Source organism: Macrobrachium rosenbergii, chromosome 1, assembly GCF_040412425.1.
Source record: "Macrobrachium rosenbergii isolate ZJJX-2024 chromosome 1, ASM4041242v1, whole genome shotgun sequence".
Taxonomy (NCBI): Eukaryota; Metazoa; Arthropoda; class Malacostraca; order Decapoda; family Palaemonidae; genus Macrobrachium; species Macrobrachium rosenbergii.
The window spans coordinates 61,069,497-61,084,535 of NC_089741.1; the positions used below are offsets into that span (position 1 = coordinate 61,069,497).

General features: G+C 39.1%; 1 protein-coding gene across 5 annotated transcripts in view; it reads right to left on the bottom strand.

The window, feature by feature from the left end:
- Nucleotides 1-1,914: 1,914 nt before the first annotated feature.
- LOC136839040 (uncharacterized) overlaps nt 1,915-15,039 on the bottom strand; it is a 76,199-nt gene continuing 63,074 nt past the window's right edge. For all 5 annotated transcript variants that reach the window (XM_067104706.1, XM_067104726.1, XM_067104719.1 and 2 more), the window contains exon 10: nt 1,915-4,756. In XM_067104706.1, coding sequence (XP_066960807.1) covers nt 4,649-4,756 — 108 coding nt within the window. In that variant the 3' untranslated portion in view covers nt 1,915-4,648. The remainder of the gene's footprint in view (nt 4,757-15,039) is intronic.

A 15,039-nucleotide genomic window follows, 5' to 3' on the forward strand; every position in this document is an offset into this window, starting at 1 on the left:
CCTTAAAACGGTCTTCTTACTGGCTTTAGCTTCATCGAAGAGAGTGGGAGAACTCCATGGTTTCTCTTCTGATCTTAAACACGAGGGTTGAGGGTCCATAGCTTTCGAATTTGTCCTGGAATTCATAGCTAAGACTTCAAAATCCTTCGGTTCATGATGACAGATTTGAATCCTTTTCCATCGCTTCCTTGAGAGATTTTGTTGGTAAAGACCCAGACAAATTGCTCTTATGTCCTGTCAGGGTAGTGCATGGTTACCTAAAAAGGACTCATCATCTCAGGCCAGGGTGTCAAAGCCTTTTTGTAAGCACAGGCCAGATCAAGAAAGAAGTGTCCAAGAATACCATCTCCTCCTGCTTCCGTGAGGTTATTAGACATGTTTATAGCTCTTCTACAACCTCAAATTCTAACCCAGTGCGTGCAAGAGCACATGATGTTAGGCCCTTCATTAGCTCTTAAGAATTTATCTGTTCATAGGATTTTGAAGGCTGGTACTTGGCTTTGTCAAACCACCTTCACATTCTTCTATCTTCGGAACATTGCCCACAGGTCCTTGGACACTTTTTCCTTTTCCTTGGGTCCAGTGGTGGCTGCTCAATAAGTTGTGTAGCTCGTCCAGTGCCCCTAGCAGTGCAGTTTGTATCTTGCCTAAGACATTGGTATAAAAGTGAGAGTGAATGGGATGACTGGTCTTTTTTTCTTTCCCTTTTCCCCTTCTTCTCTACCCACAGGCAGTAGGAAGATTGATCCATCATGAGCTGGAACTGGTTAGATACAGGTGAGCGAGTGGCCTTTCTGTTTGAGAAAGTTTATTCTTACACAAATATTTTCTTTGCAGAAGCTGGTCCTTCCTCTCTCTGACAAGGGGAGAGAAGAATGATAACAAACAATTGGTGGCTAATGTAGGTTTGTTTTACAGTGCCGTAACTTGATGTTGCATCAAGTTACAGAGCTAATGGTAAGCGCTGTAACTTGATGCAGCATCAAGTTACAGCACCGTAAGCGCTGTTAAAGCACCAATAACGGCGAAAAACCAACTTAAGGCGTGGCGCTGGAACAGATCCCCCACCGAAAGTTGGTGACACTGTACAATGTTCCTCCACATTGTGTATTAGCCCAGTAGTCTCACTGTTTGGTAAACATTTTTATCTGACAAGTCAGGTGAATACATCTTCTTCCTCTGCTTTAGCCTAACCAGAAAACGAAACCAGGTGTGCTGAGTCTCCAGTCAGTTCAAGACTCCTTTCCTCCCACCAAAGGTGACTCTACCTCACGTTAAGGCCTATGTTTGTTCTGCATATGAACAAATGACAAATTTTATTTTGTATTTTTCACAGCTAACAAACCTACTGTCTTAACATGCATTGGCCACCTCTTGCCACACTTCAAAGTAATTCCCTGGGCTGGAAGAAACTGATGCATCACGGCGCCCTTGGGTGAAGCGAGGTTGGCTGATGCCTTCTCTCTCATCCGATTGGCCGAACCCCGGTGCTACCAATACCTTGTTCTAGAATTTTTCGTTTTTTTACTGGTTTCCAGTTGTTGCTAGAAGATTTTATCTTCACATTAAGACCATAGGTTTGTTAGCTATGAAAAATACAAATTAATTAAAATTTGTCAAATTTCAAACATTCAGGCAGTTTTTTTTTGTGATACAGTACAGTACTGTAACTGTGTTTTTGTACTTATTTCTCCATTTGTTTCTTAGATTTTTTAAATTGCTCATGGTTTCTACCATATGTGCCAGCAATATTTACATAGGATGTATTTTGTAGAGTAGCACTTTTTATATTATAAAGATACAACAGTGATGTATTTTGGTATATCTAGCAATTTATATTCTCAAGAGAATGTATATTGCAAAAGATATATTACACTATCACTGTAAAAATACAAGGGTCATGACTTAAAAGACTATGAGTGAATTTTTTTATTCATGAAAAACATTTTTACTTTTTGGCTTCTATAAATATTCATTGTGTTTTGCATAGTTATGAAGGACATACAAGAATGTGTGCACAGCAAAATAAGGACAAATTCTTCAATGTACACATAAAACATATAAAATATTTTATAATAGTGTGAACCATCGTACATTTTCAAGTATGAATATCTTTTCTAGTATTAATCAAATATAAAACTATATACATTTTCCATGGCATTCTTTTATTCTTATAAAATACTGTAGCACCTTTACTGTGAAATGTAGGTTATTTCAAACCCACACAATATACTGTAGATTTAAATATACAGATTATTAGCTATTTGACTACAAAGAATTAAAGAGCTTCTAAGCATTTCAAGCCCGTTGTCACATAGGTTTTCTTGAATATCTTTTTACATATAAGCTGCATCTTCTTGATATTTTGGCACAGCATGTTTTAGGTAATTTACTCTTGAACTTTTTCAGTTTCCTCAACATTTGTTGTGATATCCAAACACCTGTCCCTGGCTTAGCTAAAGAGTTAGGAAAGAAGCTTCTCCCCTCGTTTCTCTCTCTGTCTCAAACTTATGAATGGAAGAGTACTGCGATATGACTTTTTACGTTTTGAATTACCGACAGTAACCATTTCCTATTCAATATCTTTCATATAGGCATTTGTAAGTTTTTATATATGTATATTTTTATTCATTACCATGAGAATGGGTTGGTAGTACGCCAGATTTGATTATAAGATACTGCAGATGTGGAAATGAAAAGGAGAAAAAATGGATGAAACAACAGCTATTTTTTTAACAACACCACTATATACATTATGATATATATAGCCAAAAAAGGTATCAGAAATTACTGTATACAGAAATTGCAATTCCATGAAGACATTGAACATATAATTTGTTTATTTCATTTTGGAAATACCCATCAACATGTTTATAGAAATATTAAGCAGTACAGCTAAAAATGAAGGCAGGTATATTTGTTTCCTTATCACTGAAATAGAAACCTATGCAGCGAGCTGCAAGCGTCTAAGTAGGCCTACCAGTTTCAACAATCAAAATCCTTCCACAGAATGCTATAATTGCCAATTTGATAAAAGAATTTTAAAATCATTCACTTGTGTTCCGGTGCATGTATGTTAAAGGGAACCCTTACAGAGATTATCACTTACCTTTTCAGAGAAAACCTTTTCAGAGAAATTCTTAGCCCATTGCTACCTTCTCTGCATTATATGCAGCGAACAGCCGTAATGCACATGCATTGTGACATCCACAAAACTGCAACAGGTTTGCCATAGCTGATACAGTTGGATGGATGTATACTTGCAGCTATGGGTGACTTCAGATGTTTGCGCATATCGGACAACAAAATAAACATACATGAAAACCAGTAAACTTCTACCCCTCTAATTTTCTGTTGGTCCACTCATCTATATCTATATACAGCACTGTAAATGAACCATGAGGTTATAATAATCTCTCAAAACAATGAAATGCAGATGAACTTCATGTACTAACTAATCTGGATATGTAGAATGTAAAAAGCCATATCGTAGTACACTCTTCCATTCATAAGTTTGCGACAGAGAGAGAAAAGAGAAACGAGTGGGCGGGGCTTCTTTCCTAATTCTTTAGCTAAGCCAAGGACAGGTGTTCAGATATCTACAACAAATGTTGAGGTAATTGTAAAAGTTCAAGAGTAAATTGCCTTAATCAATAAATTCTGGTGCTTCACTATATTGCCAAAAATCACCAGAGGGTCTAAAACATGCTGTGCCAAAATATCAAGAAGATACAACTGATATATGAAAAGATATTCAAGAAAACCTATGTGACAACAAGCTTGAAATGCTTAGTAATTCTTTAATTCTTAACAGGACTTTTGCCATGTTTAGTTCTCATGGCAGAGTAGGAATTACTAAAGGTAAAATAATACTTAAGACTAATATGATTCCTCGATTATGTTTTGTTGTAGCAGGGAAGTAACGAATCCTCTTAAGCTACAGATCTAAACTATGAACAAAAGCACAGTACTGTATTGGAAAAACTTAATTGAGATGGAAGTACAGTGCCATAATTTTTACAAATGTAGTTTCTAAGTACAGTATTAAAAATGTAGTTTCTAGGTATTTCATGTGAGTGGTGAGATTTCTACTGTATTGGAAAACTTAACTTCTGTAGCTGTAGGTGTAGAAAGGAAAATTTACTCAGCATTTTGACAATGAACCTTGGGATTCTGATATTTTTATAAAATAAAAATAACTGTACTGTACTGTAAAACCTGGACCTGTCCATAAAAACAGCATTGTGTACATAAAAATTCTAAGAAAATGTAAGCAGTGACAAAGCAGGCATAAGCTTGAGGGTAATTGCCATTACCCATCAGTACTTCCTGAATGCAAGCTTGTGCAGTATGCTGAACATAATTAATCCCCTTATTGAATGCCTCACTTGTTCAATTACAGTACTATTCACTCAGTTAATGACATCAATCAAGGTATCTAAAAATTTTGCTAGTTTATATACAGTACAGTATAAGTTTGTGAGAATAAGATACAATTTACGACCTCAAAAAATTGAAACCACTATCACTTAAACTTCTTTTATTTTGGGATTTGGGTTTATAGCTAGGTCAGCTGCTGCTGCCTGAATGCATTCATTGGAGCAAAAGAGCCAATTTTTAGACATCTTGAATCTTTTCCCAGAGAGGATCACATACATGGTGCACCAGAAACACTGTGGTGTTGCATGGTAGAAGTACCCTCTATGACCACATCTGTGTTAATCTTTCTGAAGAAATTTTCTTCATCCTGAATAACCTACAACAAAAAGAAAGGTAAATATGATTCTTAATGGTACTGTATTTACTGTAAGGTCTAACATTTAAAGTTTTTCTTCACAGCATACAGATGATGGTTTAAAAAAAGTGATGCTGTCATTACTTTGGAATTCAAAGAGACAAATACAGGCTACTGGTAATTTGAAGGCTGTTTTATGAAGTGCCCGGTTTAGCTCCACTTGCTAAGAGCAACTTGTGAGAAGCAGCACTTTTACTACAGTAAGGGTAAATACAGTACAGTACAGTACATCATATGCAACATCCATCAACCATTAGATACTATAAGGCAAAGATTTTCTGAACGTATGCTTGAGAAAATTTAATGTATTCAAGTTTTTTATATTTTGATGTACTGTGAGAAACACCTCTGAAAACCAATAACTCAAAAAATTATATAATATAAAGTTCAATAAAATTAATAAAAAAAACAGCTAATAATCTCAAACTTAACACTCAGTAAATACAGTACTTCTGCCTTAAAGCTTTAAAACTCCTACTGAAATATGAATTATTAGATGACAGTGATCCATACTTTATATTACAGGTATTACAATTTGCTGTTGTAGCATTATACAGTACATGTATTTTACAAATTTTTCTTTTATTTCAGATGACCATCATCATTATTTGATAGCATGTGTTGAGACAGATAGACCTAGTTTCTGTTTATGACCATGATCTGAGCAATACCAGGAGTCAGTACTGTCTACTAATGAAGAAGTTAAGTATACCTTAGTTTAACCAGACCACTGAGCTGATTATCATCTCTAGGGCTAGAACCAATGGTTACCCTAGCAACAGGATCTCACAGCTTATTGTGGAATCAAACCACATTATAATAAATGAATTTCTATCTCAGAAATAAATTTTCTAATTCTTCATTGGCGGTCGGAGAGTGAGATATGGGCCAACAGTGCTGGCAGGGAACAATACCAACCTGTCCAGTGAGGAACAGATCTACTAATGAAAGTACTATGCTTACAGTAAAGTGTTGTAGTTCTGGTTGTGGTTACAGATTTATGACTTAGATGCAGCTATTATCACAGACCTCATCACTGCTCAGTACCATGTAGGCCCCATGATCCATCACCATTGCCAAGTTGTTTAAAAAGAGTGAAGAGGCCCACCAAACTGGCAGCTGGTACTCATCAAAAATAGTATTTTTCACACCATGATACAGTAATATGACAATGGTCAAATAAAAAACTAAAGTCAAGTTTGTGCTTTACAAAGTTTTGATGAGCCAGTGTATAAGGGCCTTATATGAACTGTTAGTGGCAGCACACCGAACAGATCAGAAAAAAAATTATCTCTCCATGGAAAATTTTCATTCACAAGAAAAACACTAGTCTCTACGGTTGCACTTCATATTCTCAAGGACCAGCAAATGTATGCTAGTCTTCAGTGAAAAATGCCAAGATTGATAAGGTTGAGACTACACTGATGTAATTCTGGGATGTACCTGTATTTGCAAAGAAAAATGCTCACATTGACATTCAGCTCAACCTCTTTGAGACAAAAATATGACTTTAGAGGAAGTTAGTCTGTAGAAACTACAAGAGATACAAAAAACGGTGTGCCTTCACTTGTTTGACACTGTGCAGCAGCAGAAGCTCTTGTTTCCTATAAAAAAAATTTAAGCAAACAACAGTGAAGTAAACAAAGGACAATATTCATACTGAGGGAAAAACTCATTGTGAAAGTCCACCAGTTCATCACAGTTTCTGTCCGCCAGAATAAGGATAACTCAGAGCAAAGCCCAAAAACTTACCACTGCAAGTGCCGATAACTGCAAAAACACAGTAGTCAAAGTTTTATTTGCAGTCTCTCATGCCACTTAATGTTATCTACCATTATTGCATCTGCTGTGTCATATTTTGAGATTATTCACAAAGCTTTGAATAATATGCTTTTGCAATTACTGGCACTTGCAGAAGTGATGGCTGTAGGAACTGCTTGTTTTTCCTTAATACAGTTTCTGGGTAGCGAACCATACTACAGAGTTCATACTCCAGTCCATAGGCAGGCACATGATACTATGGTGGGTATAAAGGTGATAGGCTAACTCATCTTTGGTAAAGCTGTGATATGGGCTACCTCATCTTTGGTAAAGCCAAGTAAGACAGATTAGTCAAAACTATTTAACCTATGTAACTTATAACTGTGCTCAACTGTTAAACAGTGTAGCTTGCAATGCCTTGGAGCAATTGGCCCAAGTCCGAAACACCCCCACTGCTATGTGCCCGCTTCCTTCAGACCTTTAGAAAACAATTGGGTGAACTGAAGAATTCCCAATTGATACAGGATGTTCCTGTGAACATCAGCTAGAGTTCCTTACAATTTGTTCACCATCATGTGACTGACAAATTTAGATGTCAAAGTAGTCACTCACAATGTACCCAGCTAGTAATCAAGGCTGATCTTGACCACAATATATAACTAAGCACTCTAGTACCAGGATGTATAGTTGAACCCTTCACCTGCTGCCACCGTATGGTTGTGTGTGTATGCAAAGAAAATGTCAAGTCTCCTCACACTTGACTTTCAGCCCCTGAGTGTGTATCCTATGTGAGAAATCTACCATATTGTGCCCAATTCACCAGAAATTGCTACAGTAATCCCAAATGGTAAAAAGAAAATGAACCTGGATGCCTGGAATGGCTATTACAGTGTACAAATTGTACAAATTTGTCATGATCATCTTACCACATTTATGGCTTTGTCAGTAAGTTACTGCTACAAGACACTTCACAGGGTATACTGCATCTGGTAATTGCTACCCAGGATAGTGTGATGAAACTGACGTTGACATTGTGTGTATTTCTCTGAACAGGCTCCATCACCCTGGCAGTAATCTGGCTTCTCGCCTTACAGTAAGTGATTACCTTTAGTAGTCTGTCTTTTGAGTAAACCAATGGGATTTTTTAATCATGGAGTCTGAGAATACCATAACTGTAAATACTGTAAAGAGTTAATATTGGCTTATTTGTTGGTGTGCTGGAATTCCCTAGTAAAAGAGATTTACAGTACCTTGAAAAAACTGATTGCTAGCTTATTCTGTAATGTGGTTTATTTGTTTGACCAATTTCCATAAAAAGACTTCTTTTTACTTGTGGTCTGAGATGTCCCCAGACCCATAATATGATGCCTTCCATGCAGAAGGGTGATTATTTATACCTGCACCACCTTGATCTTCCAGCAATGAAAAGCTACACAGTGGTAGTGCTGGGTCATACTGGCCAAATTTCATACATTCATTCCACCTGGATCCAGATTTAGGAATCGATTATCCTCCTGTATGCCTGTTAAAAATTTTTTATCATAATTTCACCAGCTTTTGTTACTTGACAGTCGTGACAGTTTCCAGTCATTAATATTCTTCTCCACAGTCCCTAGTTAAGGTTATAATTTTTCATAAGAACTGCTTTTGACCTCCACCAGAGTTTCTTACAGCTTCATCCTTGCTAAGCAACATTTCGAAGTTTATTAATAAATATTAAAAGTCATTCTTCTCCATCCCCCATTATTGCTAATTTAGCATCCTTCTGATGAAAAGTGTGATTTCACTACTTCTTGGTACAGGTATGGTAATTTTCTGTTGATTTCTTTGTTGAATTTCACTCTGTATTGTTCACAATTTGGGTATCTTCCAGTATCATTGTATAGTTCTACTTGCATAGTACTAGCCTAGTAAGTTGTAATAGTACCTAGTAAGCACTGAAAGAGAAGTTTCTTCAGGCTACCTTCCTAATTTGTGCATGATGCACCAGTACAGCTTCTTCTGTTTCACTAGTATGGGTCATTTTTGCTTCATTTTCTTTTTGATGTTGCATTTTACTTTTGTATATTTTTGTTTATTCTTGATATGCCTGGTCATTCCCAACCTTTCCCCCATGGTTTTATACTTTGCCTATGTAATTCTAGGTAAGGATATGTATATTTTTGTGTATAGTATTTCTTAAATGTCTTGCCTGTTTCAATGCCTAAAAATGTATTGTTTGTAGTAGTATTTTGTGCTTTTTGCTATGTGCTATTTTTGTGTAATTTCACTGTATACTACAAGTACAGTCTTCATTGTGCAGCAATGACCTTGTCAAGGTATTCCAGGTAGGCCTGTTGTGCCTTCATGTACTCACTCAAAACAGACCCTCACCTGTTGTGGTCAGCACTGACTGCCATCACATACCTGTAGTACAGTGTGTCATTGATGGTCATATGCCCAATGGTTGCTCAACAAGAAGACACAAATGTGGAAATGAGAAAAGCATACTGGTGCTGACCTGTCTGCTGCTTCTACTTGTAATTCCATTGATATCCTGTAAGGTTCTGGATCTTCACCTTCCTTGGAGTCACTAAAGAAGTAACAATCTGTAAGAGGTGTGCATTTGCCTGCTTCCCTTCCTACAAACAGCTGCTGTGTTCAGTGACAAATCTGTCTATGCAGCCGTCACCAAACTCCTAGTCTGTCTTTGGCTGTGATGCAGCCTGTTTGCCCAACCTCTGTCCCTGCCTGCTGTGGATGTCCTTGTACCACAGGACTTCTTCACCTACTTGGAAGAGAGAATTTATGTTGGACTTGACCCAGGCTCAAATGTACCATGTGACTAAAGGGGTAGTATGTCTTTGTTGTAAGCTTCCGTGGCACCTACTATACCTGCTGCTGCTGCTGTGATTCATCCCCTGCTACTACCTGCTGCTCCTGCTATACCTGTTCCAGTTAAACCTGATACCTCTGCATCAGCTGTGCCTCGTGCTTTACCTGTCTCTGCTATGCAATGCTCCTGCTGGACCTGCTTTGTTGCTCCTGTGCCTTTTGTATTGCCAGCTTTTGAGGAGCACTCTAAAAGGCCATGACACATATTCACAGATTCATCAGCCCTGGAATTGAGGCGGTCTTCTAAGAAAACTAATGGGAAGGGCTGTGAGCCATTGAGGTGACCATTCAGGCCACTAGAAGCATACCTCGAGCAGCCAACTCTATTCATCATACAGGTGCAGTGACCATGCCTACCAGAATGGCTGTCTGCAGGTCAGTACTGATGACTGCAGTTATAGTAGCAGCTGCTTTAAGGATCTTTTTAAGAGTTTGGACCTTCAATGGATACTATTTGTCCTGACATGCCTGGTCAAGTTCCAACCACCCACTTATTAATAGAGAAGGCATGGACCTTAAGATGAGGGGCAGTCTGCTAGCATGGTTCTCATGTCATTTCCTCCTTAAAGTGATATGCTATATTTGTTGACTTCTGGTAATCAAACCTAACAGCAGAAAAGGCTGCTTCACTCAAGATCTCCTTAGCTCTTTTGACATTAAACAGAACACAGAGTAGTTACAGACTGCCTTCACCATGACTCCTGCTCTCTCAATGATGCCTGCGACTCCCTAGACCCTGTTCAATTCTGTAATGCTGATAGCCAAAAGAGACTGCTTTGACTGGTGTTCTGCTGGTTGAGAAGACTTGAGAAAGTGGAAACTATCAAGACTGTGGAACAACATTAGTGTGTAACATCTATAATCTTCAGCACCTGACAATACTGTTCTCCATCCTCAACCACATAAGGGATTGTGAATACTGTGTAGCAGTTACCAGTCATTTTCACAAGCTCATTCGTCACCTTCACGCCATCTGAGTGTTTTCTCTGGGAGTGCTTGCTGTTATAATTGGCAGGAACAGATATATAGGCCCAAGCCATTGCAGGGAGTCACCAAGGTCAGACCTTAGTCCTACCCATTTGTGTGATTATGTAACTCCTGGCAAAATTATATTGAAGAATCTTGATGCAGCCACTAGAAATCTAGCTGACCTCAGCAATCTTATACACAAGGATCTCAAATTTTCTTGACCAGGCTTGGTAAAAAGAGTTCTCAGAAAAGTCAGCATAACCATGGCAGTCATTTTACACTTGAGCAGTGCATCTACACACCCGTGGTGGGAGACATCAAGCAACAAGTTCATCGCAATATTAATGGAATAAACAGCAGAGGACCCTGACTATGCCATTTAAATGTACTACTGCTAATTTACATTAACAGGATGAATCCAGCAAGGAGGCTCCAGTCCTCTTTTCAGCCCAAGAAAGGGGAATGGCTGTGGTCAAGTATCCTCTTGGAAGGAGTAAAGAGGCATGAAGTTGATACTTATCCAAACAGATATTTAGCTATTGGTGAATTGTCTCAAGAAATTCTGGAAATATTGGTAACAGATAAGAGTCAAGTCATGGGTACAAGTTAGCGAGGTCAGTTACTGACTTTTTCTGGAACTAAATATATACACACCTCTCATTCCAGCCAGTGGACTTTTGGGTGTGCAGTGGCAACACCATGAATTTTCAGGCCTTTGAAAAAAAGCAAGGTAATGCCAATCTTGCAAAAGCACATGATTGCAGAGCTGAAAGCCATATCATCTGGCTTCTACAGTTCCTTGTTTTTAGTGTTGAAGGTGATAAGGGGTTTGTACCTTTTGACTAACCCCATGAAGGTGACTGTGGAAAGAGGGGGAGGGGGGCTTCTTGCGTTCTTGAACCTCAAAGATACTTACTTGCTTTTACATTTAACAATGCTTGACATCAAGGAAATACCCTTATTCTAAGAGGGTAGGGTGGTTTACCAGTTCTAATAAGCATGTGATCTGGTCAGGCTAGAATTTTCTCCTTGCACCAGTGGCACTTTGGGTGTGTTAGATCAGCATAAGTCTTCAGAGGTACCTGGATGACTTACTGGTGATAGCAATGGTAAAATTTTAAATTTCTTTGCAGACTATAAAAAATTGAGTCTAGATCTCAACTGGTTGAAGTCAAACCTGGTTTCTTTAAAAAGTGCTAAATATCTGGGAATGATGAATACACGATTATGAGACTGCACTTGTCATTGATAGTTAAAGCACCATCCAGATACTACAACAAAATTGTCATATCCTCAAAGGAGTTCGAGGAAGATCTTCAGTGTGGTAAAATCTCAGCCACCTCTCATCAAGGGTATCCTTGGTTCTCTTTTCTTGAGAGAAGTCACTGTTAATGGATACCTCCCATCATAGTAGAGGCAGCCACTTAGACACAATCAACAGGCACCTGGAATGGACAGGATAGGAAGCGTTGCATCAACCTTCAAGTTGAAGGCCATCTACTTGTGCCTTCAAAGCATTCACTCTATTTTTTGGAAAGAAAATCACTGGCATAATGTCAGTCAACAACAGTTGCTCAGCAGTGGCTATCTTTGTGTGGGCAGAAGTCAACAATGAGGATGGTCTCAGCTTGGGGAAACAGAACAGACTAGTCTCCGTTCGAGAGATCCAACAGACTTTATTATCTGTGAGTCATGGCACAAGTGGATCTGTATGACACAAGCTTGAATCATAATCTATCAACCTATTGCTAAGCACAATTAAATCCAGCATCCTGGAAGTTGAGTGCAATATCTCCTTTTTGGGACAACCTAGTTGTACATGCTTTCCTGCCTTCTGGACTATTATGCAGACACTGGCCACTACAGGAGTGATTTGAGACCTACTTAGGATGCCTGTTGACAACCCCCAATATTTTCCTGACTTGAAAGAAGCTTCTCAGAATCCACACTTCATAAGCTTCCTCAGCAGCCTCGAGGTACCTTGGCTTCATGCTTGAGGGTTATCGAGCAAAGATTAGAAGTTGCATAGTTTTTAGACTGCTGCAGCCATTGTTTAGTATTGTTAAATAATGAACAGCAGTCTTTGTCAATCCAACTACAGTTAAACCTGTGACTAGTGAAGAGGGTGGTGATAATCCTGTCGATTCCACCATTCCAATAATAACTAATTTCCTGCTACGTTGAGGCAGCTATATTTCCTGGATAAAGGGTCCTCTGAGTAGGGACAATGGTGGAGACTGCCACTGACACAGCCACCAGCATGGTGCTGTTCCCAAGAGGAAGTTGGGTACTGTGTTGTAAGCAGTGGTGCTCAGGAAATTGTGTTAGATACATGGTATACCAGACATAGGCCGTGACTGGTGATACAATCTTCAGGAGCCAGTCCTCAAGGGGTTTGGGGGTTGATTACGGTTGACTTTGCTGCTGAAGCGCGCGCACACAATAATCACTTCTTTAGTAATAGTGGCAACCGAGATTTACATATCAAGGTGAGCTGGCCTGCAGGCCTCACTTCCCCTGTGAATAAAGCTCCTCTATCTTCAGTGAACTCATTATGCACTTGGGGCTCAGTTTCTTACCAGGTAGATTATGAGACCATGCTATCTTCAAATCCAGGAAAAAGGGGCCATGCCTATCTTGGAATCTGCATCATGGTCAGGAATGGATGTAGCAGAAAGAATGCATACAGCAATCCATTTTACTTCTGAGGCAATGTTTGGTAACCCCATCTCTCACCAGATTCCACTTTAGCACTCAGTGGCTAATACCCCAGGAGTGCATTTTGCACAAACAACTCCATGAAGCAAGACAAGACCCTGAGCAAGAACCCCGCAAAGAAGTAGTACCCATCAGTGCACCTCGCATGGTACACTGTGGGCATTACAAGGTTATTTACAGCGTCCTTTATTTCTTTGCAACCACTTTTATTCTTCCTATTACTGTACTGTCATTTTATATTGTCTTTCTTCTGTCTTGTTGTCCACACTTTTCTAACAGTTGTTTCATAGTGCAACTGCAAGTTTTCCTCCTGTTATGCCTTTCAGATCTTTCATCTCTCAATTTCCCATTCAGCGGCTAGATGACCTTCCAGGTCCCAAGCGCTTGGCCTTCAGCCTAAATTCTAATGTTCTATTCTGTACTGAGCAAGAAGACCAAAACTCAACTCTTTAGACTTAGAGCAATGGTAGAAATCAGATGAGAAAAATCAGCAAAGGATCTAAGGGGCCTGTAATGGGACTCCCACTTTTAGAGGTGGTCTAGATGTCTGCAGCAGTCATCTGAGTGTCTGGCAAAATTTCAACAGGAGGAAAGACAGCAACAAGGGGGTTTTTCTGCCTAGGCTTGTGGAGGGTGAGTAAGAGGCAGCATCTGTGTACTTATTAATTTATTTTCTGGAAATTTCTGACAAGACATAAACTTATGCCGAAAAATAGTATCAACATCAGGCAAAGAGAGACATAATTTTACAAACGAATGGAAAAGTAGTATCTAACATCAGAGCAGAAGACAACTTTACAGTCAGGTGTGTTTTCTCCTCCTGGAAAACCATTAATAAGGGAAAGTTCTCATTACATATTGTTCAATAAGCTTGAAGAGTTGTACATTTACAAATAGTTTTAGTTTTACAAATGAAAATACTGTAAAGGAAAATTCTCCATTACATAATGTTTGATAGCTTGAATACTTTTACATTTACAAATGGTTTTGGTTTTACAAATGAAATACTGTAACTTCTGAAAATACATGAAAAGATAAGCTTTGGCGATCGTCTTGAGGTTGTGTTTTCTGGTGAAAGTTGGTGATCTTGTTTTGGCAGGTAGATGCTCAGAAAGCCCAATCAGGGCCCCACTTTTGGTTATCCTCAGGGATGTCATAGTGCAGTTGAAAGGCTGGGATACTATGTGGGGAACCTAAGAGTTCCTCTCATTCTTAAACCAGGATATAGGACTGACTACAACATCCAGCCAAGGAAACCCTCATACTGACAGAGGTAATCGCTCAGGGTATCCCAGCCACCTGTTCACAGAGAGTAGTAACTTCCTCCTTGTAGGAGTGGGACACCTTCCATTACTTGTGCAGGTAGTACTGGCAAGAGTGGTGACATGAACTCTTCTGACAGATAAAAACCCATGAACGGATGACATTGCTAAGGCGAGGAGGATAGTCCATTTATCAGGAAAGGCAACAATTCTCCTATGAATATTTAATACTTCTTAGCCAAAACTGTGATTATGGAGAGGGACTCTCTTCAAGGATCTAACCAGCTTACTCTCCCTGGCTGACCTTTGGGAACTTAGGACCTCAAACCCCTTTTTCTTCACAGTGATGTGGTATGAGAATTAGGGAATAAAAAAGTAACAAACATCCAATTTTGACAGATGGGCCCTCACTCTTTGGCTTTAGTAACTCTTGGCTTACATCAGAAAATGAAATGTCTCCCTTTAGAACAAAGCTCTTTTTTTTTCATTAGAAGAGCGCCAGGCAGTCACTGCATACAGACAGCATTGCACTCCAGTTGAGGTGTCCTTTTTCACCATATTCAAGTATCAGTTTGGACAACAGAAGTCTAGAATGACCTCCTGCCAAGCTGAGGAGCTAGTTGCCTCAAATCCCTGGTAAGAAAGGGCATCAGGGAGATG